Source organism: Anser cygnoides, chromosome 17 (assembly GCF_040182565.1).
Source record: "Anser cygnoides isolate HZ-2024a breed goose chromosome 17, Taihu_goose_T2T_genome, whole genome shotgun sequence".
NCBI lineage: Eukaryota > Metazoa > Chordata > Aves > Anseriformes > Anatidae > Anser > Anser cygnoides.
Genome location: NC_089889.1, coordinates 3689337 through 3713999, shown reverse-complemented (window position 1 = coordinate 3713999; position 24663 = coordinate 3689337). Strand labels below are relative to the sequence as shown.

The 24663-nt window shown below is 46.0% G+C and overlaps 1 protein-coding gene across 3 annotated transcripts; it reads left to right on the top strand.

Moving 5' to 3' along the window:
• Positions 1-757: 757 nt before the first annotated feature.
• Positions 758-23379, top strand: RILPL1 (Rab interacting lysosomal protein like 1). Of its 3 annotated transcripts, none has more exons than XM_013173372.3 (8): positions 758-1258; positions 4646-4796; positions 9947-10065; positions 11252-11470; positions 14801-14973; positions 15422-15514; positions 19606-19693; positions 22161-23379. In XM_013173372.3, exons 1-8 carry the CDS (start codon positions 953-955, stop codon positions 22164-22166), a joined length of 1155 nt encoding a protein of 384 aa, XP_013028826.1. In that variant the 5' UTR covers positions 758-952; the 3' UTR covers positions 22167-23379. The 3 variants fall into 3 exon arrangements, with proteins under 3 accessions (XP_013028826.1, XP_066835340.1, XP_013028825.1); XM_066979239.1 differs by lacking the exon at positions 19606-19693 and adding an exon at positions 18680-18755 and having other exon boundaries at positions 22161-22299; XM_013173371.3 differs by lacking the exon at positions 19606-19693.
• The last annotated feature ends 1284 nt before the right edge of the window (positions 23380-24663 follow it).

Sequence of the window (24663 nt, the reverse complement as noted above, 5' to 3'; positions counted from 1 at the left end):
ATGGTTGTCCCTGAAGGCAAAAATACTGAAAATCTTAACCAGAAAAAATATATCTTTGTTTAATATAATCCATCACTAAGTTGATTTGTGCCAGCAAACTACTTCTGTACATGACATCCCCACTGATACCCTGAACACATGTATGGGCATAAAGACTCTCTTCGCTCTTGCAGAACAAGGACCTAAACCCCACAACATTGTGCGCGAGACCATTACTATCACATAAAACTTGGTTTTGTGGTTCCCTTTACGTTTGTGTGGATCCACCCCGTTACCTCAGACCTCATCGTCCTGCTCTTTTGCAGCAGGAATCATCTCCCTGCCTTCTGTCCCGGTGCCTACAGGACAGCGTTGAACAGGGGGGCTGTGGTCACCCCTGGGTGCTGTAGCAGCATAGACACTGCAGTGAACCCTTACCAGCGCTGCGTACGGCCTCGAGCAGCACCAGGCGGGCTCCCCAACCCCACCGCGCTCCCTCCAGCACCCACACGAGGCTTTCCTCCCGACTCCCCGGGCAGAAGCCACGAGCACGGCGGGCGGCACCCCGCGCCCGGAGCCCGCCACCGGCCGGGCCCCTCTCCCCGCAGCAGGCTCGGGCGGACACCGAGCCCCGCCAGCCTCCCCCGGCGGCCTCCCCCCGCCGGTCCCGGGCATGCGCGGGGCCTCCCCCGGCCCTCCCGGTGCCTTCCATTGGCCCCGAGCTCGGGGCGAGGCCGGGAGGAGGCGGTGGCGGGGAGCCCTCGCCCTCCCCTGCCCTCCCTCCCCGTCCCCTCCCCTCCCTCCCGGCCAAGTCCGAGCCCCCCCAGCCCTCCGAGCCGCGTCCCCCCGGGGCAGGCAGAGCCGGGCCGTGCCGAGCCGAGCCGAGCCGGGCAGGGGGTCCCCGGCCAGCAGAGCGCCCCGTGAGGAGGGGGCTCCCCGCCGCCTATGAGGGCTCCGCGGGGCCGGGCGAGCCATGGACGGCGGCGGCGTTGGCGTGGTGGCGCCGCCCGCCCTGGAGAAGAACGCGGCGGAGCTGACGGTGATGGACGTGTACGACATCGCCTCGGCCGTGGGGCAGGAGTTTGAGCGGGTCATCGACCAGCACGGCTGCGAGGCCATCGCCCGCCTCATGCCCAAGGTGGTGCGGGTGCTGGAGATCCTCGAGGTGCTGGTGAGCCGCAACCACATCAACCCCGAGCTGGAGGAGCTGCGCCTGGAGCTCGACCGGCTCCGCTTGGAGAGGATGGACCGCATCGAGAAGGAGAGGAAGCACCAGAAGGTGCGGGGGGGGTACGGGGGGTAGGGGCCCCGACGGCCTGGGGGAGAGCCGGGACCCCGGGGAGAGCCCGGAGGAGGCTGGGGGGACCAGAGGCTGGAGGCCAGGGGAGCCCCATGGGGATGCTGCCTCACCACCACCGGGGGTTTGGGTGTGTGGTTGTCGTCGGGGTGTTTTAATTCCCTCCTGGAAGTTCCCTGCCTCCTTCCCGTCCCCCAGCCCTTCCCCAGTCGCCGCCTTTCCTTCCCAGAGCGTTTCCCTCCAAGTCCCCGCTCCGGCCTCTCTCCTGACTGCGCCGCTTCCTGCTAGGCCAGGAGAAGTCAGTGCCTGCGATACCCTTGTCTCTCCGGAGCTCCTCCGGTCTTCCTGGCACACTCATCGGGTAGGCAAGATATAGGAGAGAGCCGGAGGACTGAGGATTTCAGGTCAGTGTTTGAGCCGAAGAGTAGGGAGGAGCGCTCCCCAGGCTCCTGCTCCATCCTCTGACAGCACGAAGTCCCTCGGCTTCACCCGGGGTGGTTGCAGCGTCCCCTGACCCTGTGAAGGCCCGAGGTGGATGGAGATCATTTCCCGTATCCTGTTACCCTCATGCAGCAGGACAGCATGAGCTGTTCCACTTGGTGCAATGGAAGTGCCAGATCTTATTTTCACACCAGGCAGATAACTGGCTGAAATAAATGGTTCTTCTAGCAAGGGGCTGCTAAATCGTCGCTGCTGCCTCGTCCCATCCCTGCTTGCGCAGACAGGTCCACGTTAAAGAGGACATGGGGAATTTCCGGAAGTGAGACCCTAAGCTCCAAGAGTTAGTTTAAATTCATTTGAGGAAGTTTTACATCTGTTTAAAAGAATCAGCTAGGGGACTTTTGCTTAGCATATGAAAAATACAGGACAATTCTTGCAACGTTTTGCAGGAGTCTTAGGACAGGGTCCTGAAAAGGATGGTAGAAGATCTTTAGTGTATAAAGCCCTGGTAAGCCTCCAGAGTATGAAGGCCACTGGTCCAGAGAATGGATGCAATTACAGCATGTCCCAAACCCATGCCTTTGCCCTTCTAACAGATCATGCAAGCAAGTGGGTGGGCTGTTGTGCTGGTCCCGTACTGCGTCTGCAGTCAGATCTCTCTGCTGGGTTGCCAGAGACCGCTGTACTGTCAGCCAGCAGGAATTCTTTACCTCCAGATACTAAAAAAAATGCTGCCTGGTGAAATGGACGCTGACCTGGGCCTGGTAGCAGCAGCCAGTATCGTTGGAAAAGCTGACAGTGGAAAAGCTGCATAGATGCCTCTGAAGTCCACATCTGTGTTAAGAAGTTTTCTAAACATGTCAGCCGCGTACAGCTGTGCTTGCCAGATGCCACCCAGCCCCTGCCAGCTAACCACCTTTACGCTGCCGGTTTCTCCAGGAGTCACAGAGTGGCTCACGGAGCGTTCAGACAATCCACGTGAAACTTGTGTGAAAACATTGAATGGGGAAAATAAAATACACAATGCATTTTTTTAAGTAAGTTGATTGCCAGCACGCTGCATTGCTGTAGTCCAGTAGCGTCACATCCTGCTGTCTTCCAGTGCGAGCGTTTCAAGGCGAACTCTCACAGGACAGATACTGGTAAGCAGAAAAGGCCAGAGACTGAGATATATTTGTGAACAAGAAGCATCCAAAAGCCAATCCAGGCAGCTTTTTGTGGTCTTCGGCAAGCAGCAACTGATGGGGTTTTAGCACTCAGAGCACTCAGCCTTCAGGTGGGAATCCTTGCCTGGCTGAGCGTGGCTGGAGTGTCCCGAGCTGTCTGGCACCTACTGGCCCGCAGGTCTCCTGCCTGCTCTGTCGGGCACCTCTGCTAGCGAGGATTCAAAAGTTCGCTTCTGCTCCAGTTCCTTGGGCTCTTCAGTAGCAATAAATAAGAACGTTTGCCAGGTTAAACCTTAGCATCGTTGTGTGTTTACAGGGTAGCTCCCTGTACACTAGGTAAGTTTAGCTAGCCTGGGTTTTTGCGTGTTCTATTTTTTATCAGTATGCTTATAACTGATGAATGTGCTGTTTCATCTTCTAAACTAGGTCAGCACGTTGTTCTCGCTACAGAGTTAAAACACGCAGCATCACTGTAAATCATCTAGGTATTACTGGGCAATAAACAGTTTCATTGCAGATTTGTATTTCTCAAGATAAAGAGTTTCAGGTAAAAATAGCCGTGATTCATGGAATTTTCTTAAGTCTGCATAGTTTACAACACTGTATATGTTGTTTATCTGTCAGTGTTTTCTGCAAACCTCACAGCACACTAACAGACATTATAAAATGACAGCGATGCAATAATAAATGCTGGAATAAAATAGCATTTTATTTGGACCCGGAAATCAATAGGAACGTGATTTCCCAGTGTCAGAGCGTGCATTCAAAGCAGAGAGCTATCCTTTCATCTCTCAGCTGAGCTTATTTTAGCCTAGAGCTGTGCTTGGCGGGGTTGTTGTCTGGGTGTTTTGTTGTTAGGTAGGAGAGGGGCCTGCTGGATGAATGCGAAAGTCAGCAAGTGACTCAGCCCGGCTCCAGTGATTTGCATGCAGCTTTTTCTGTTTGAAGCACATACATGAAAACGGAGTAGAGAATGCCCCCACTGCAGAAGTATGGTTTATGGCAAAGACGTTTGGAGCAAGTGAAGCTCTAATACAACCATTTTTCCTTGAGCCCTTATACTTTTTGTCCTAATTTGACCTTTACTGGGATTGGTGACAGCTGCTGTTGACACACGGTGTCCTGACAAATGGGAGCTGGTGTTTTGACCCTTCTCGCTGCCGCTCACGTAGATGTCCCTCAAGACTTCCATACAGAACGATTTATGTAAGAAGCAGCACAGTTTTGTCTTGTGTTTACCATTTGTACTAGGAGCTCTGGGTCTGCGGCACAGTCTCAGGCACTCACTTGTGCTTTGTAACAGAAATTCAGACTAGAGGTGCTGCTCCTTCCAAATGAGCGCGCCTAACGCTGCCTCCCCTTGTCTGCGCTGTGATGTTTCTGGGGCATTTATAACAGCTTTTGTGGTTGCTTTCTGTGATGCAGGAGGGAATTCTTGCTCAAGTTTGGCTGTATCATCTAACACAGAAATCCCCTTAATCTTCTCACAGAAAAATGGGGAGTAAGGAGGCACTCTTTGGGTAACTCACACGTCAAAAACGTTTGCATCAGGAATTGACTCCTCGTGTGTTTACATGCAGCGTATGGAGACTGGTACTCAGATGGTTTCTTGACGCTAGCATCACAAAAGTAGATATCTTCCAAGAAATTCAAAGTAGTCTCCTTTAATTGTTTTCCGTAAGAATTGAAGTAGTATTGTTACTGGTTTGATCTGTAAATAGTCCAGTCCAAGACTCTTAACGTGTTTAAATCTACCCTTTAGGAATTAGAACTGGTGGAGGATGTCTGGCGAGGGGAAGCACAGGACCTTCTTACCCAAATTGCACAGCTGCAGGAGGAGAATAAACAACTGATGACAAACTTGTCTCACAAAGACATTAATTTCACGGAAGAGGAATTTCAGAAGCATGAAGGCAAGTTTGGTGTTTCAAATTCAGTACTTGCTTTTGTTATAAAAAGCAATACGTTATCAAAATATTTTGACTGGATATTCTGGCTTTTTTTTTCCTATAGACTAATGCAGGTTTTTTTCTGAATTGAAAATTTCTGAACACATGATTACGCTGGAGGCATAAGAGGTGGGGGCAGGAGGAAAAGAGAAGCCTGAACAGCTTTCTGTTTGGCCGAGAAGCATCTCTGAAAGTAGTTTAGCATCATTTTTTGGTCTATTGCTTTTTTTTTCTTCTTTTTAGCTAGCATTTTGTAAAAAACATTCTTAATCCCTCCTTACGTTCTCTAACACAAAAAATAATCCATTCAGCAATTTCACACCGTTATGCACAAAAATAAGTGTAACTGTCAATCTACCCAGGATAATTGTTTGTAAAGCAACAAATCAAGATTTGTCTGAATTACATCAATCCATCAAGCAGAGATATGCTACAAAAATATGTTGAGAGACTGATTTTACTTGGTTTACTTCCCTTTAGGATTCTCTCACCTGTTCAGGACACTTCCATCCAATTTAGAGTAGGTGAAGAGATTTATAAACCAGGAAGTGGGTGAATCCTGAAGAGCTGAAATAACTGATTAATTCATGAGCACCTTCTTTCTGGAGGCAGAATGAATTTCAAGACAAAAGGTTCTGACTGGCAACTGCAGGTAGATTTTGCTGCAGCGACTGAAACAGCTGCTGTCCCCAGCTCTTACCCACAGCTCAGCAAATAGCTCTTTCCAAAGAGCAGGGGCAGAGGAGCAGATATCTATTTGCTCCACAATTCAAAGCAAAAATTATTAAAACTTTTAAAGATTTCCACTTTTCTAAAACAAATGCAGCTCCTTCAATTTAGTAGCCAATTAATCTCTAAGAAGTAGCTTAATGCCAGCCTACAAACTCCATGGAAAGTGTCAGAATGGCAGTGATGTGTCACAGGCCACAGAGACTGACATGTTCTTATAAAGAACCATCTTCCCCTTTGTTTTTTCGTCTTTTTTTCCAGTGGGTATCTAGTTTGCTGCAGCTCATGTGCTTGTATTTAAATATAGCCATACTCTTTACATTCGGCTAGCCAAGCAAATGCCACACATGCTTTTCATGTTATTTTTACTGTGTCTACGCAAGTATAACAAAACAAACAAAACCCATTCCAGAGATGAGATTCTGGGATCACTGATATTCATTAGCTGAAATGATCAGTTTAAGTCAGATCACCCTCACTTACAGTAACCTCAGCTTGTTAGTGGGACCTGTTATAACAAGCCCAATTTTTTTCATTTGTAGGAATTTTTGTCATTAATGAGTGGAGTCAGGTTTGTCTCAAACTACTCGTTTGGATAACGTTAAAAAGCAGTCATGCTGCTTTTTTCCCCTCTCCATCATTTGATCTGATACAGGCAGACTCTACAGAGGCAGGTTTTCAAGCTAAATGCTTTGTTGGCTAGACTAACTTTGCCCAGACTCCAGTCGTATCTCAGCATGATTTGGTGGTGTGCTCATGTCTTCCTTTAGTGGCTAACTCTCCTGGGATTAGCAGCTTGCTGCCTGCTCACCAGACAGTTAGTTAAAGGAGTTGTTTTTAGTACGGGTAACAGAGGCCAGCGATCTGGGTGTGCTAAGGCTTTGAGATTCAATCTTGCCAATTAATAGTCGTATTATAGTTCACAGAGCCTTGCTTCAGCATAATGAAGGTGTTTGTGAGAAAGGCAAACAACCCTGTATAAATAGGAGGAGCATGTGCTCTCTGAGAGTCTGAGCAGAGCAGTGTTTGTATGAAAGGGTCCATGTGGCAGAATACAAAATACGTAGGAGAGGTTAAAGATGAATCTGCAACCTCCATTAACACTCCTCCTCCCTGAGCTCAAACTGAGCGCTTATTTGCTGGTGCTGGCGGATCAGAATATCCTAGTGAAATGCCACGAGCAAACTTGACCCATGTGTCAAACAGGACAAGCAGGCTGCTGCGTCTCTGCTGCGAGAGGAGCTGCCTTCTCGGGCTGGCGATGGTAATACAGACCAGCAGCGGGATGCCGACAGTCGTGTAAACATCTCGGGCTCGGCTGCTGAGCAGCCTGCTGTTCCCTTTCCAAAGTGAAGGCAAATTTCTCTTCTGAATGTTTAGGAAGTGCCACAGACCCTGACCACGCTTTGGCTTCTTGCAACAGACGTTGGATAAACTCAACAGTAAACAGGTCCCCGAGCATAAACATAAAGGATGGTCTTTTTTCCTCTCTTTTTTTTTTTTTTAAATGTAATTTTTTTTCCTTTCTCTTGCTCCTTAGAACACTGTTGTGATCGCAGCAATTCACAGGAAGCTCTGAATTCATAGGATGTGCCTGTAGAAGCCAGCTGGGTGTGCCCTTTAAGATGTTGCAGATATTAGAGTTTGAGTCATTTAGAGATAATTACTTTACATTTAGGACACTTAGTGATTTCCTTCTCCTCTTCCCTAGTGCCTGGGAAATGGAAGAAGATGTGACTGTTTCAAAACACTTCCCACCTTTCCTTTCCTCTCCTCCTGAAATAAAGAGGATAATGTAGTGATCCGTGCACACAATTGAGTCTTTGATGCTCACCAAATGTTATAGAGAAAACTGAGTACAGTGGGAGGAAAAGCAGTCAGCACTGAAATGGTACTTTATTCTTTAAATAGCACCTGCTCTCTAGAAATCTCAAAGCTTTGCACAAATACTAATGAATATAGCTGCACTCACTATTCTTAGCTCCTACCGGGGTAAAACTGCTGGTCAGTCTCACTGCAGTTCCTCCGTACCTCAAGGCAAAGTTTAGGAGTTTTGTTTTGTTTTAATACAGCTGATGTTTTAGGCCCCAGCCCTGAGAGTGGCTGGGAAGGGGTGGATCCAAGAGCCTGTAGCAGGGTTTTGCAGATACAGCGGTGGTCAAGAACTGCAAGTAAACAAGAACAAGTTGTGGGAAGGTTCCAGTGCTCTGTTGTGCTGGCTGGTGCAAGGGTCCTTGTCTGGCTCTTTGTTTGGTTGTTGGTTGGTTGTGGTTTGTTTGTTTGTTTGTTTGTTTTGTCTTTCTTCTACACAGCTCCCTTCAGATGTTAACAAGGTTCTCCTGTCTTTTCCTATGTCCCTGCAAGTCAGGAAACTAAGTCAGAGGTTTAGGGATGAGAGAGGTGTCAGAGCTGGGTACAGGCTTCTAGCCCTCCAGCCCTGTGTTGTGATAGGAGCGTGGATCTTTTAGGAGAGCAAGTAGCAGCGTGTGTCAGCGTCTACTTGTCCTCCCGAGTGGGTATGAGCCATTATTGCAGTGAAGAATGAAAAGTATCCTGCAAAACACTAGAGCCTGCAACACAAAGAGGACCAGGCTCCCGAAACAGAGCAGGAAGACTTATCACAGAACTTAAAAAGATGAGAACCTAAGATGAGAACATGAACACCACGTCGTCACTCAGCTGATTTCTGGGCTTTGATGGGAACACGTCCTCTGAACTAGCTTCCCAGCCAGCTTTGTTCCCCCGTCCTTTTCCCAGCAGAGCAGTTACCCGGTCTTTGCTCTGGGACATTCCAGGTGCTTTTTTAATGAGGGACTGGAGCTGCTCTTCTCCTTGTTTGCAGTGATGCACTTTGTACACCCCCATGGGAACCCCCAGCTGCTGCAGAAGTGCACACCCACCAGAGTTACTGCTCCCTTTGTCTCTCTCAGGTCTGTCTTGCTCCGTTGTATTATCCACCAGTTCAAATGTAGCTGTAAGCTACTGTTCCTAAGCTCTGTAAGCTGGAGTCCCTAAAGGCATGCAACATACGCCGTCTTACGGGAGCAATTTTGGATTTCTCTGATGAAGGAAGAACATAAGCAGTAGTCAGAGCTGATGTCAGAAGGTAGAGACTTGAGCAGCTGGCTCCACTGGATGTGCGTGCAGTGGGTTTCATGTGGGAACTGCCTTAATACAGAAGGAAGTAGCTTTCCAGCCATCCCAGGGAGCTGAGTGAATTATCACTACTTGCTTTCATGGGTGGAGGAAGCCGAGGACCCAAGTAACTTAAGTGCTTTGCCAGAGGTAACAGACAAGCAGCCACATGCTGCCCTGGTCACTGCCTCTCGTCCTCAAGCTATTGGGATGTTGTGCAAGGTGATTTTACGTGACAGTTCAGGATCGTCAGATTGCACATCTCTGTACAATGACAAGAAAAAGTTAGGGCAATAGATTTATGTAGATTTATCATCTTAACACGGTAAATCTTCTGGTCTGTGGTAAATCTGTCTGGGCTCTGAAGAGCCCATTGCTGTAGTCCAGGAGTTCTTGATCATCTCTGTAATAGCAGATTATGGAATAATGCTTTCTGTTTTGTGATTCATGACATTTCTTCATGATTCCCTGGTCAGACTTCAGGTTAAGCTAATCCTTTAGTCATCTTCAAACAGGCTCCATGTTGGAATCCTGGCAATGTTCCAAACATCTTTCTGAAGTGAAAGGCCCCGTGGTACTTTTCTCTGAAGTACAAGTACCCTGAAGATGAATTATCGTACAGTAGGATGGGGAACAGGTTGCAAGACATGCAGACAAAATAAGTGACCATAATTCAGGCTGAATGTCTGGATTTGGGCTGGAGGTACTCTCTGGAAGCTCCCCACTCATCTCTGTCTCACCCAGTACAAAGCTGGGTTTCGATACAAAAACAGTCCGGTGCACCTCAGCTGTTCTAGATCTAGATGCAGTCCACAATAGTGAAATGTTGTTCAGATCTTGCTAAGGGTCCAAACAATCTCTATTTTTTACAATTTAAGGTCTTGGCCAGCTGCTTCTATAGCTTGTCACACAAATGAACCAGCTCCAAGGGCCATGATGTGAACACTGATGTAAAACCACGGAGGCAGCAGATACAGCAGTATCACTCCGCTGTTGTAAATGTTTCTGAGGAGTGTTGGTTCCTTTTGCAAGGAGTTTCTGTGCAGAGGCTTTGTGGAGCAGACTTTGTCATCTGTGTTCCCTGCTGCCCTCAAAGTAACCTTCAAATAACCTCCCAGCAGCTTCTCTTTAATTCCACCAGCAGGCACCTTGCAGAGTCTTTATCCAAATATTTCTCACTGTTATTGTTCTCAGTCTCAGCAGCTCCTGCTTGTCCTTAGTTTGTTTTCTGTGTTCCTTTTTTTAACCAGGAATGTCGGAGAGAGAGCGGCAAGTCATGAAGAAGCTGAAGGAAGTTGTAGATAAACAGAGGGATGAAATCAGGGCAAAGGACCGGGAACTCGGACTTAAAAATGAGGATGTAGAGGCTGTAAGTGGCTCTTGCTCTTCCTATTTCCCTTCCTTCTCACCCATGCTTCTGTAGCCTTCTTTCAAATGTAAGTTAACGTGGAATTTTTAAGCAATGTCAGATTATCAGTCCAGAAACTGACGTGTCCAGCATAACTGTGGAATGCCCCAAATGATTAGGCAGGCGGTGCAGGCACACGCCCTCTGCTGCATTTGGAGGGACCAGGCACACTCGGAACGTGACTGGAAACCAGTGTGACAAGGGAGGAAGGAGGAGGAAGGACAGGTTGTTGTTTTGTTTGTTTCCTTGAAGACCTGACACCTCCCTCCTTTCATGGAAACAGGACAGGTAACTTGCTCTGGCTTCACGAATCTCTGCTTTGGCAGTGCAGCCTCCCTCAGCACCCCCATGCCTCAACCCTCTCACCCACCCCTGCTTTGGGTGAGCAGGTACTGCGTATTTTTTATACACTGTCCACAGAGTTTGGCAGCAGGGACTCCACTCATGCACTCGCACGCCGGGGATGCGATGTGGATTACCTCTGTGCACACAGAAGGGGAAGGAGGGAGGGAGGAAGGGGCCTGAGCCCAGCCTGGGTCACTTAACACTTGCCAGCAATGAACAGAAGGTCCCCAAGGGGATGGGGAGTGCACAAAAGATTTAAGATAAAAGAGTTTATTTAGTCTTAAGTGAGTCACAGACTCCATCGTGACCTTGGCAGTCACTTGATGTCGTGGTTCTTTCTGTGTTATGACCTCCTTACATGTATTTTGCTTCCCAGCCTCACCTACAGGCTCAAAGGAAAGTGCTTACAAATTGAATAGTAAGGATTTCTCTGCCTTGTCTTTCTCTTTTCTGCTCTGGGTTTAAGATGGGATTCGGAATCCTGTAATCCACCCTGTCCTTGAATTTTGCTTTTTTGAAACATTATTTTGGAAGCAATGGATTTGGTTTTAGCTGGAGAATTCCTTGTGCTTTGGGGAAAGTACCTCTTTTTTTACTCTAGAAACCACTTAAAGAAGCTTTGGTGCCTGCAACGGTATTAGATGATAAGATATTAAAAAATGAATGAGGGGGTGAGGAGAATTTTCCAGATCACATTTAACAGGAACTCAGTACTTGGTCTTTAACATAATATTTGTGACTTGGCCATTATGGCTGATGGCTGAATGGATACTAAACTTCTACTGACCTTCTACATTTGCAGCTTCAGCAGCAACAGAACAGGTTAATGAAAATTAACCACGACCTGCGGCACCGGATCACTGTTGTTGAGGCTCAGGGAAAGGCGCTGATCGAGCAGAAGGTGGAGTTAGAAGCATATCTGCAAACCAAGGAGCAGGAGATGGGCAGCCTACGAGCAGAGCTGGGGAAACTGAGGGAAAAACTGCAGGGTGAGGACAGCCAAAATGGGGAGGAAATAAAGGTAAGAGGCAGTATAAATCACTTTTAAAATCAGCCTTTTACAGATCCTCAGTCTTTGTATCAAGCACTCTTCTTTGGCTAAATGTGATCGACGTGCATCAGGAGCAGTGGTGGTTGAGCATGCAAATCTGCAAGCCCCAACAGGTCCTGAAGGTGCACAGCACTATGACAGCGGTGGCGTGAGAACCGCAGGAAGAAAGAAATTGTGTCGGAAGGGGTCCCAGAGGCAATGCAGAACTCTGCAGGCAGACAGTGCCTGAGGGCAGAACGCTCACAATGCAGTGGAATATGCCTGCTCTGCCTGAAATCTCTGCTCTGTTTCATAATCTTAAAATGCTACCTGTCCTCTTCAGGCCTCTGGACGTAACATAAAGAATGAAAAACAAAGGGTGAAGGGAGGGCTGGCTGCTGTCACCCTGCTAAAGCTCTCCCTGGCTGTGTGCGCAGGCAAGCCTAGGTTGTGCTGGTGACTTGACTAGGAACAGCGTCTCCAAGAGTCTTTACAAACACTCTTTACAAAAGTCTCTGCTGAGTCTTTACAAACACCAGATTTGTCTCACATCTTGGTCTGCAGTGGGACGAACAGGCCTGAACGTTAGTCCGGCTTCTGGCATTCAGTCATTTCAGGGAGAGGAATCTTGTGATGCTCGTGATGGTCATTCTGGGTCTGTGACTGCTGAGGAGCCCTGCGGTTAGAATGGTTCCTGCCTAAACCATGCATGAGACGCAGCCGTTACCACGTCCAGAACAAAGCTGTGCTGTGCATTTGTAGCTTGGTAGCTGTGGCTCTGCGTCTGGAGAAGAATGGCATTTTCCCCCTTCCTCTGAATATTGTTTTGAGCAACTCAGTTTTAACGTCCTTCTGCAACTCCAGTACAACTTGTTGCATGTTTTGTGGATTATTTTTTTTATTTGTATCTTCCGGGTTTTATTTACAGTGGCTTTACAATTAATAGCGTATAAACCTTTGGGGTAGAAACAAAACACAGTGCAGTCACAGTTCCATGATATGCTGTATTATGACCAACAAATAACACAGCATTTCACTGCAACCCGTGAGTATCCAGAGACTTGAAAATACAAGCTTTGCAGAGACTTGTGCTTTCTGTTCTTCCTGACCGTGCTTCTATCCATTGCCTCACTGATTGTTCACAACTGAATAAGGATTTCCTTAATCCAAGAAGTGACAGGAAAGCTGGGGTCTTGTGCTGCGAAAATGAGTGAGAGCACACTTGGTTCTTGCACTGCTTACGGCATTTTGATCTAATTGTCGGGACAGAGCTGCTCTATTGCTGCAGAATCAACATATAAATATTTGAAGGCATGTTTTAGAGGAAACAACTTTGGCCCTATTCCTGCTTTTGCTTCCCACTAGAATTCGTGCAGTGAAGTGTTACTAGCACAAATGTTCATGAAAAGCAAATGTTGCTTGCATACTCAAATACTTGCTGGAACAGGCAAAATGAAAATCTGCAAATTGGCTTGGTGCTGAGATCAGAGTAGTAAGAATGCAAATCCAAGGGGATGTTTCTCTGCTCTGCTGTATCCCTTAGTCTTCTTCATGGTTCCTATTACTTTCCTTTGTGCATGTGACACTACTTCTGTCTTATTCAAGCAAATGTGCTGTATTTCCCTTTCCTAATGCTGCTCTTAGAGTAAGAAGTAGGATAAGGGATATTACAGCATGAAAGAACTTCAAGGAGCACTATGGTATAGAGCTGTGTGACTGCTTGTGTTGGTAAGAGCTCCAGTACCAAGCCGCTGAAGAAGCACAGCAGCATTTTATGTGCCTGAGGGACTGCAGCAGAGAGCAAACCATCTAATTCTCTTGTAGGAGGCAGGGCCATACATCAGGAAGCAGAGGCAAAGGCTGATGGGGTGCCCTGGTACCCCCAGGAATGTAACAGCCACTGTTAACATGTCGCTGCTGAATTGGGCAAGCAGTGTATTAATAATGGAAAGGATGACTTCACTGCTGCTGATTCAGCCAGGACACCCCGCTTCGTAAATGGGGCCACCGAGCCTAGGCCCGAAGCCAGCAGGAGTGAAAGTGTCTTCAGTCTCTGGGGAGAAAGGATGCATTCTTCACCTCTCTTTAACTCATCTGTTCCGTGGCAATGGTGCCTCTTCTAATTAGAGCCGTTCCCCGCTTTCTGTGCCAGGCTGATGGTTAGACAGGAATTGCAGTGGCAAGCGTGCAGCACGAATAGCTGCGTGCTCTGCCATGGACATCGCTTTTTGGCTTCGGCAAGTACATTTGCATTGGCTACCGACCCTCAGTCTTCGCAGATTTGAGCAAAATCTAGCAAAAAAAAAGGTTATCTGTACAAGCCAGATCAGACTCTAGTCTAGGAGGGTGAAGAAGAAAAGTGTTTGGGTAGTTTCATTTGAACTTCTTGTTAGGGTGCATTTGTCTTTATTTAGTACGATCTGTGTAAAGGAATGTGTTTGGATTACTGGGGTGAATCAAACAAATGGACAGATGAACATTGCTCTGCTGTTTTGTCTGCAGGTTTCTTCCACTTCGTAGCTAGATCCTAGTGCTAATACCAATCCTGCATTTTTAAATAAAGGCATTAAGGCAATAAGAACTTAAATCTCCACTTAATATATTTACACCCAAACGAGCTTTCTCTTTGTGAGAGAACTGGAAGGAACTGTTAAGATTTTTGCAATGCTATTTTTTCAGTATTTATATAATAGGCTGACGTTTGATTTACCCTATTTGTTAAAAGTATAAATTCCTTAAACAGACTTGTTTATCAAAAATGAGGCTTTACATTTTCAATAGGCTTTCTAGCAGGCTGGATTCCAGAGGAATTTCTCCACAAGAAAGCTTACACCTGTGTGGTGGCCCACTTTGGACCCAGTTTTTAGGCTGCTAGGAACAATTGGGCTGTGTGTGTTTGTCTTCCCAAAAATACAACTCTGGGAAAGGTTCCTGTGAGCACAGGGCTTTGACTGAAGGTCACTTAGGTCATCCTCATCTGCAAGGTTCCCCTGAGCAGCGAGGGAAGAGAGGTAGAACAGTACTCAGATCGTCTTTCAGAGAGCTGCCATGGTATCACCAGCCCTGTGTGTGTCATCAGTCGATCTGAGCACAAGAAAGAACAAAGCGATCAGATCTCTGAGCTGTTCCTGCTGACAGTTTTTAACATGAAAAATAAAATAAAAAACTCCTGTGTTTTTTCTCTTAAAACTGCTGTTCCTCTTAAAAGAATATTTAATAGTGCCGAAAAGAAAGAGGTTGGGGATTAGACCGATAAATATTTTAAACTCCTCAGAAATGCATTCGCACAGTGAAATTTAAAGCCTGTGTTTCGCTTCCTAGACAGAACCGAACAATGACGACTGCCTCTCGGAGTCGGAAAAGATGGCAATGGACTTAAAAGATCCAAATCGTCCAAGATTCACTTTGCAGGAGCTCCGGGATGTCCTTCATGAGAGGAATGAATTGAAATCTAAAGTGTTTTTACTTCAAGAGGAGCTTTTATATTACAAAAGGTAGGTTAGGTCTTCTCTCCCGTTACATGCTATGCACAGAGGAGCCATAGGGCAGGTCTAGAAACAATAAATGTGCTTTTAAATAGTCTCCAATGAGCTTTTGTATCTGGTTTCTCAACACTGGGAAAAACTTATATCCTTCCCTAACTCCCAGCTCCCAGATTGCCCCTGAATCTTGGAAAGATTAGAAGCATTTAAAAAAATTGAACTTAAAAAATGAGGGTAATCGTAGGTCTAAAATGGATATTATAGAACATATAATAGAACATATTATAGAACATTCCATGCATTCCTCTTCTACTTTTTTTTTTTTTTTGGTCAAAATGGGAAGAAAATACTGAAAGGAGACCCTTTCTCCATGAACAGTCCACCTTCAGATTGAATTTTAGAACTGAAAGTGCTTCCATGGCTTGGAGGACAATATTAATTACCTTTTCTTTCTTTCAAGTGAGGAAACAGAAGAAGAAACTAGAACCCCTCAACCTCCGCCCATAATTCAATCAAAACCCTCGACTCAGCCTGAATCTGGAATCAAACGCCTGTAAGTAGCGTATTTTCTAAGGATACTGGATATAGTCTGCAAATGCTAATAGCCACATCCCTAATGTATATGGGAGAGATCCTGAATGTCTGCAAGTGTTTTCTTCGGAAAGGAACATTGGATAGGTGTCATGAAACAAGAGTAGGCTTTGGCCAAAACTCCAGCCTACTTATAGGTGAGCTTCCAATCTCAGATTTTGCTGTGCCACCTTTTGCTCCCTCCATGCAGACAGCAGTAGAGAATAAAACTATTCCATGTGCTTGGGTTTATAGGCAAGATGGATGTGTGCAAGAAGCCCACTCCAATTCTGTTTCTTTCCTAAGTATGCAATTCAGGCTAGCCAAAAGAGCATGTGTTGCTTTGTTTCATTATAGCTGTGTGAGCCAGTGAGCTCCTAATGACAGACACCTGATCTTCCTAGAGGATTTCTTTGTCTCCACCATGCAGTCATACTCCAGAGGGAGGTGTTAATAGTTGTGGTGTTATCCAGAGCACCACTCAGCCTGTCCTGTGTGCCCAGAACTGAAGTCAGCACCAATCTCAGCATGCAAGGCTTGTAGGAGCACTGCTCCTGTTCAAGCACAAGCCCCAGCTCCTTAACGCACAGTCCCTGAGGTGGTGGAATGTCGCAAACCACTGGCCCCCAGGTCATGCTCAGAAGATGTGTAAAGAAGATGTTCACAAGTAAAGCCAACTGCAGACCTCTGGCAGTTGGGTGTGGAGAGTAAGGTTTCACCATGACCTTGCTGGGCTTGTTTCCATGTTGATCAAAGTCTTTAGATTCTGACTGTTACAGCACAAAACCTTTTGTTTGCTGAACAGCTGCCCTGCTGGAGAGGATGCCAGCTTTCTTGGCTAGAAAGAACCCCACCCTCTCCTGGTGAAGTGTTTAATGGTGCTGTCCAAAAGTGAAGTTGAAACTCCTTCCTTCTAGATTTATTCCAAATTAAGTCTCATAATCTCACAGCAAGTCTTTGGATTTTTTTCTGATACCAGAAGCATAGCTTTTTTAACTGCATAAAGGATTTTGGAACAATCATTTGTTTCAACATAAAAAGCTCTTCCATCCTGTCTCCATGTCCATAACCTCCAGATTTTGTTTAATAATAGCAGCAGCCCTGTAAGAGTAAGTTTCATGGGAAGATCTGTGCTGGTCCAAAACACCATAAAGTCAGGAGGGCACTTTTGATCATTTTCAAGAGTCTCCAGCTTCCCTCTGTGCTGCTTTGTTTGCTGAGAGCCCTTCCTGTCGTATGACTGGAAATCACACTTGAGTTTGGACTCATTCTGTAACTGGTAATAATACTTTGTCTCACAAGATCTCTCCCCTGTAATGCTTCTTTTTCTTTTAAATTTATTTTAGTACTTTTTAAAGCTTGCCCTGTTGTGGGGGGGTGGCTGTTTTCAGCATACCCAGTCTGTGTTGATTGCAGTTCCCGTGCTCGATTTATGAAGAAAAGGCAGCACAAAACCATAACCAGACGTTGTAAGTCAAAGCACACGCTGACTGGGTGTCAGCCTTGGCTCTGCCGTCTGCATGCAGACATCACAGTGCAGGGAGCCATGGCAGGAGGAACATTCGGGTCTTCAACTAGTTGTGGTGCTTGCTGCTTTCTTCCTCTCAGTTAATTTATCAGCGAGTACCCGCAGAGCGTCAGGCCATTTGATCAATGCACATTTTCAGGTGCCTATCTAATCTTCCTGTTTCTCAGATTCTGGGTTAAATTTATATAATTGAAAACTCGCACAATAAAAAGTGAAAACGTGTTCTTTTGGCCCCTTTCAGAGAAGGTAAGAGTCCTCTTCTGCTGGACAGTGAAAGGGCGTATTGAGCCTGCTGTTGGGATGGAATTACGTTCTTTAGCTGCCATCTTCCATCCCCAAGTTTCTTTCTGCTCTCTCCTTACTTAGCCTTCACATTAAGTAAGGGAAGATAAAACCTACTTAGATAACGTGAAGGACAGTAATTGTTTTCGGATTTGTCGTGTTTTTGCAGCCTGTCTGGATGGGATTTGCCAAGTGTGGGTTTATTTTCCTTGCCCCCCTCTGCTGTGTGTCTCGTCAACGTTGTGCTTGTAGATGGTTACTCCTGCAACCCAAGCAGTCCTCAAAGTGGTTAAGAAGGGGCTGGTGGCAGGGGTGTAACTGTCGGCTTTAAAAAGATGGGAAATTTCACTGCTGGGAGAAACAAGGAACCCAAGTGTAGCATCTGTTCTGTCCTGTTCTAACACCTCCACCTGCACTCCTGGCCTGCTGTGAGCTGTCTCCAGAGCTGCTTTCTCCCTGTCACAGGCCGAACACTCTCAGCACCTCACCTATGACGCCTTGGTAATAGGCTGACACACAAACTCTGCGTACCCTAATGGCGTGAGGAAAACTCGTAAGGCTGATATCTGCGTGCAGAGTGCTTTTATAAATGAAAGTAGTTTATTTTTGCCCTCTGTTTCAGGCTTTTCCTCCTAACTAAACAAAAAGGTGAAGTACATAAGTAAGAGACTGATGCTGTCATCTCAGGAGAAGTTTTTATCCTTGCCTGTGTGGTGTGTCCCTTTTTCTTTGACCATGCAGTATCTCAGGGAATGAGATATATATAGCTTGTGCCATCTAAGATGTGCTCGGATGTTTCTGTGCAGCACCCACATAAAGAAAAGGAAACAGAAGTCACAGTAATCCACATTTTTTCACTGCCAGAGTTTGCAGGTTTGGGGCAAACTGGGTTCTGATCTCATCATACTGCGTTTGTCTCAACCACATCACATGTCAGAATTTCGATGAAATAATATAACCAGGAGGCTTTATTGAGGAGGAAGAGTACAAGGACTGAAAATGCTCCCTCTGTTTTGAGCAGAAAACACCCTTTTGTTTTCTCTTCACGGATACGTGCTTGTTTGTCACTGATGTAATGCCTGAAACAGCCATACGTTTTCTTCCTATTCTTGCAGCCTACAAAAGCTGATGTGTCTGCCTGATCGCTGCAGCTAACTGAGTGTGCCACAATGTGTAAAAGTACAAGTCCTAGCTACTGCTAATGGTAGAACAATGTTTGCTTGTTTTCATTTGGAATCTTAAGAATAGCAGTTAAGGGTGGCTGTGTTGGGGAGAGCTGCGTTTGGTCACAAGTGAAATGTCTCTCATGATTTCAACTTAATTTTCAATTGACATTAGTCCACAGTTCAAAAAAATATTTGGCACAAGGGAGAACCTCTGAGGAGAACCCTTAGAAAAACAGAGGGTGTTCCAGGTACGGATGAAGGTGTGCTGGCAGGCTTGTGTGGGGCTGGCTGGGCGCTGAGCACCCAGCTGGCATGCTCTCTCAGCCTCTAAGTTGCATGATTGTCCAATGCCTAGTGAAAGTGCTGAATTCTTACAAAGAAATGATCTTGCTGCTAGCCAGCCAGAAAGTCCTTCTGCTGGAGTAGTTGCAAGGTCTCAAACCAGTACTGAGCTGCCTGCAGTTAGCATCTTTCTGCATGTGAAACAATGCAGGCTCTTCTGGAAGAGGTACCAAGGCCCTTTAACCAAGTAGCTTGCACAGGAGATGATTTTAAGATTTCAGCTGTGGTGTTGGTTTTTACCTCGAAACTATCAACTATTAACAAATGTTAATTTGTAAAGTCTTTTAACTGTAATGCTCGTCCTGTCTAACCCTGTTTTCTGTGCACATAGCCGGTAGTCACAGCACAGTCCTGTTTTGTATTTCTTAACATACACCTTCATCGTTCATTTCATTATGTCCGTGCCCGTTTGTTTCTTGGGAAGAAAAATGCGCACTCTGCTCTGCATTGCTAGAGGTGGTGATACCCTGATGAAATCCAACCCAGACTGCAGGCTGCCTCACAACAGAAAAGTGGTATCTTTTAGAAATTCAAGAGCAATTTAAACTGTTTCAGTGACCGCTTTTTCTAAATGAGAGTTTTTCACTGAGAAGAGTTGTCTTAGGTGATGCAGATCCACCTCTCCCTGTAGTATGTCCTGTGTGATAATTCAAAGTAACCCCGTGTATCATGTTTGCCTCTTTTCTTTTTAATGGAATGCTTTTTCTTTCCCTTGCTCCAGTCTTACCTCTTCTGTGTCTGTACTTTCCTGACCAGGATCTTTACAGCCATAATGCCCATGGTAGCAGCTGGATTGATTCCAGACGATCCCACATTGCAGCCAATAAGAAGACTTGTGTCCCTTGTAGGAATTTTTTTTTAAATGTTTGGTACCGTGTTTTCCTTTTGCATGACCCTCTGTTAACATGCACTGCTGGTTGCATTCTCATCGGCTGCCTGTGGGATCACAGAAGCACAAAGTGCCAATCAGAATGACCAGTCAGTGCACAACTTGTCATAGTCCTCCGTGCTCATCCAACTATTGACATTTGACCACCTTTTGCCTTACTGTTACCATGCTAAACCAATCATTACTCCTTAGAAAACTGTTGGAATATGCATTTTTAACCAGAATCTGTTAATTTTGCTTACTAAGCCAGCCTATTCATAATTCACACGAATGCTTTTTAAAAAAATAAATGTCGTTCTAATGACTTGTTACAAATCAGTTAGATTTGCAGAATGTAATGGCTGATATCTACAGTAATTTCCAGTTTTAATTATAGGTTGTTGCTTCCATGTTTTCTTTCTCTCTATGCACTGTAGATTTTGTCTCTCATTATGTATTTTGGAATAGAGTATACACTCAATAATCAATTCTGTCACCCTATTCTTGGCTGTCCCTGGAGGAGGTGCTTGCTGCTAATTGTTAAACCAAACCCTTTTTGCATTAGAGCTGCTGCTTTAGAGGTCTGTATATCTACAGCAGCAACACAGTATTCAGATTTCCCTTCCTCTCCACAAATATGCTTTTTTGAAACATCCTCCATAAACATTTTCAAGTTGTAAGAACCATTTTCATTGTTTCAGAAGGAATAAAACCCCCTAATCCTTCTGCTTGGTGTAGAGATTTTACGAAAACATTTTTCTCTTACTTATTTCATGATAAAAAGTGAAAAATTACTGAAGGCTGACATTTGAAACTTACTGCATAAATAGAGCAGTCCTCTGTGTGGACTTTGGGGTGCTTGGCCTGACCACGCAGGACTGAAGGTGCCCAGCAGAAAGCCCTAGTGACTGCACACGTCACGTGTCAGCTGGAATTGGACCTGGCCCTGAAAAGATAGAGCATATGTGTGTGAATTTGAGCTCCTGTGATGGAAGTGGTAGAAAAGTACGAGACTAATTAAGTGCAAAAGACTTATTTCACTGTTAAGGCTGCAATTTGAAGCCAGGAAATGCAAAAGTTCAGGTCCTGCTAGCAACATCCGTTACCTTGCGGTGCACTTGTGTAGCCTTTTATATCACTTTCTAGTCAAGAACAGCTTATAAATAATTATCAGTGTCCTTACCTGCACATATGATGGGATGTCTTTGTGGGAAAGCTGCCTTAAGCCTCACCTGATGCTCAATTCAGCCTCTTATGTGACATCAGAGGCAGGATGCCCTGTTTTGCACGAGACAGCTGGGATGGTTGGGATCGTGGTACTGAGCGGAGGCTGAAGGGTGCGCGGGCACAGGAGGAACGCTGACGACAGTGGGGTACAGACATAGGGCCAGGTTTATGCCCTGGCAAATAGTCCATCTGCTGCAAGAGCTGCGCTTATATTTGTGTAATCTCTTACTGTAGAAGCATTTAGCAATTCCTGTCCTGGATCAGCACCGCGTTGTGCGTGGTCCTGTGCAAGCAAAACAGTGCTTCCCCGTGAAGTGCACCAGTGAGGACAAAAGGGCATGCAGCCAAATCGAACCCTCGGCAGCTGGAACCAAAACTTTTGCATTTCTCAGCAGACTTAAACACTGCACTAACACCTCTTGTACTGAACTCATTCTGAATATTGACTTTGCTTAATCAAGTAACTTCACGCCATACAAATGAGAATGACACTAAGGGTTTTTCCGACTATTTTTTAGCTGTGTTGTCAGCTGGCAATATGTCGTTGTATTTAATGGCTGTTGGTTCACGTACGTCATTATCTTAGAGCACCCAAGCTGTGTGACAGGAAATGACGTGCACACTTGTGTGCATTCGTTCAGAGCCTTCATCCTGCAAACTCTTGAGAGCCCACGTGCATTTGTTCAATTATTTTTGCAGGAATCTAGTCTATGTATAATCAAAATCTGTTCACGTGGAAAAAAATTGTGGAGGCTCACTTCTTTTATCTTAAGAATTTCCCTGCTGGCACCCCTAAAAATACTCTTTATTTCTGCTTCATGGTAAATTATACAGATTTAATGCTAAAGATACCACTTTACTTATGCTGAGAAACTAACGTGTTGTATTTTGTTGCTTTTGTATCTCAGGGCTGGGGAAGGGGCGGGTTATACACCTAAAACAATAACTGCACCTCGCAGAGTCAACAGCATTTAGAGCTTATGTGAAGCTTCCGTAGCAAAGCTGCTTGAGATTGCAATGACTTCATCTCTAATAACATTTTGACATGCACTCCCATCAGGCTTCACTGCCTTAGTTTTTGCAGATGCAAATGGATTTTTTTGCTCTGTGTTTTTTTGTGCTGTGTATCGTGTCGGGGGTTTGAAGTGTTTCCAAGACGGTAAACAGTCTTCTTTCTTTTCCCTCCCCTCCCTTCCTCCTCCTTCCTACCCGGAAGGTTTAGTTTCTTCTCTCGTGATAAGAGACGTATGCAGGCATCACAGAAAAACGTCCACTTCCAGGATACTTTTGGCGAATGGTCAAATTCAAATAGAGATGACGCCTACACCGAACAAGGACAAGAAGCCCTGCAGCACCTGTGACTAAAACCCTGAGGTGGTCAGCTTCCTGCAGTAGATCTCGACAGTCTAGTAACAAGAAGCTTCTGTGAACAAATCTGGCAGCTCGTCGTTTTTATTTGCCTCGCACACCTCAGTGGTTGTGTTTCAGCTGTACTCCTCCAAGGGGATCCCGCACTGTTCACTTGGTGACTGTTGAAAACAGAGTCCAAGCTTTGCAGTAACAGTCATCAATGCCCTGGGATGCTGAAGCTTCTAGATGACTTGTTTCGTGCTGAATAACAAGTCTACGTTCTTGTTCACGCATTAACTACAGTAACACGAGCTTCTCTAAACCAAAAAAAAGGACCTGTGCCATTAATAGAAGTTTGTTTGCAGTGTACAATATCTATTGGCAAAGACTCCGTTACCCTGTTTGTTAAATTTTTGGGTTGTTTGCTTTTTCTTAATTTGCTAGGATTTTTTTCAAGAGGAAAACACCGCAGCCGGCCACTCTCCGTGGCAGGTCTTAGCACTGCTCTGTCCTGTTACATTCAGCTGGCACCTGCATTTTGCAGAGTAACCACTTGGAAATTCACCTGATACAAATCGATAAACTGGAGTAGCCTTGAGAGGGATAGTGAGTGTATACATTTCCCTTGCTGCTTATAGTGCCTAAAGCATGAAGAAACCAATGTACGAGGTGAGCGTGCCTTGCATTTTGCCATGAGTTCTGCAGTATTAATGGAAAACAAATCGCTTACTATGAGGGATTCTAACACTTATTTTTTTTTCTTACCAGGGACTTCCCCCCTAAAGTAGCAGACAGTTGCTGTAAAGGAGTTAGGTCCCCTTCCCACAGCCAGGTTTAGATTTAAGTCACACTCCACTTTTCTGCCTAGAGAAGACTGCCTAACTCAGAGTAAAAGACATCCTCAAGTAGCTGACACGAGCTATTTTAACTGACTTAGAGATGACCCCAACTCAAAACCTTTTTTCTGACTAGTCTGAACACTATTTTGGGTGGCAGAATGGGCAAATTCTGCATATGCAGATTGCTCTGCTGCTGTTGATTGATGTTTGGGTAACCCGCAATTACAGGGGCCTTAATTTGTCCCCTGAAGCCCCGCACGTGAACACGGCTGAACTGCCAGGAGGTGGGTTTTAGATCTGCTTTGTAATTATGTGTGAGACCCTTGGGACCGCCTGAGGCTGTACTTACAAAAAAAAAACTTAACACTAAAGCTCCGTGCAGCATAACCGCTGCGTGTGGCACCCTGGCTCTGCACCTCACCAGGCTCTGCCCCGGTGGGAGAGCGCAAATGCACCCCCTGGCTGCTCCTCACGAGGGAGGTGGTGAGGAGGTCACCTGTGAACGTTGCTGCCTGCCAGGAGAGCCTGTGCTGAAGCAGAGCACTGCTGGAGAGGAGTTTCTCGAGCTACAGCAAGGCTGCGCGCAACTTGTGCACGTGTTGCTTAGCGCTGGGGGCTGCTGGTGGCAGTGCAGCAACTGTGTCTGCTCTGTGAAGAGCCCGGCGTTGAGTGCGGGCCAGTTGTTTTTAGTCCAGGATGATCCACAACCGGCTTCCTAAATGTGTATGGGCAGCAAACGGTTCACTTGTTGGGAAGCTGTGCCAGGGAACCATTTTGTTGCCGCGGTGGGCTGAACGCTGCTCTGCTCCCGCCTGTAACGGCTACGTTTGAACACAGACCCTCAGCGGGTCCTAGGTAGAGAAGTGTTTACTGTGCCTGCCAGGCGTCATTGCCGTTCGGGGCAGGAGGGGGAAATGTGGCCTTACACGGAAGGCATTTCCACTTGAAATAATGACACTAGCATCTGATGCTAATATTAGGCAGAGATAATTTTGCCTGGTTACGTTTTGGTAACACATCATGACTGAGTTTTATGCTTCCAGAAAGCTGTATCCATAAAAGAGCAGCACTTCTCCCCTGCCATGAGAGTCAGTTCTTACATGGGGGAAGTCTTACTGTAACGCTTAAGTTGCTGATGTCCTGACTTCACTTCCGCACGAGGGCGGAGGAATAAAAAGCACACTACAGTTGTATCAGGCAGTTAAATAAATTGTGAATGATTCCTGTCTCTCCCTAGCGTAGTTTACAGTCATTTGACACATTCAGAAGAGATGCAGTGATCAGGAACAATGCAAGAATGCAGCAGATTCCCAGCCTGGATAAGCACATCGCTTTCAAATCAGCTAAGAGCGCTGAGCTGGGATAATAGAAACCCCCAGGCTGAACTGTTTTCCCCCAGCATCTAAGCTCATGTATTAAAAACGCTCCTGGCCTAGTGCACGTACAGCTAGTCCCATACGCTAGAGCCCAGTGCGCTATTGGGTCGAATCTGCAGCCGATTTCGAACAATGGCACTAAGCAGTACAACCT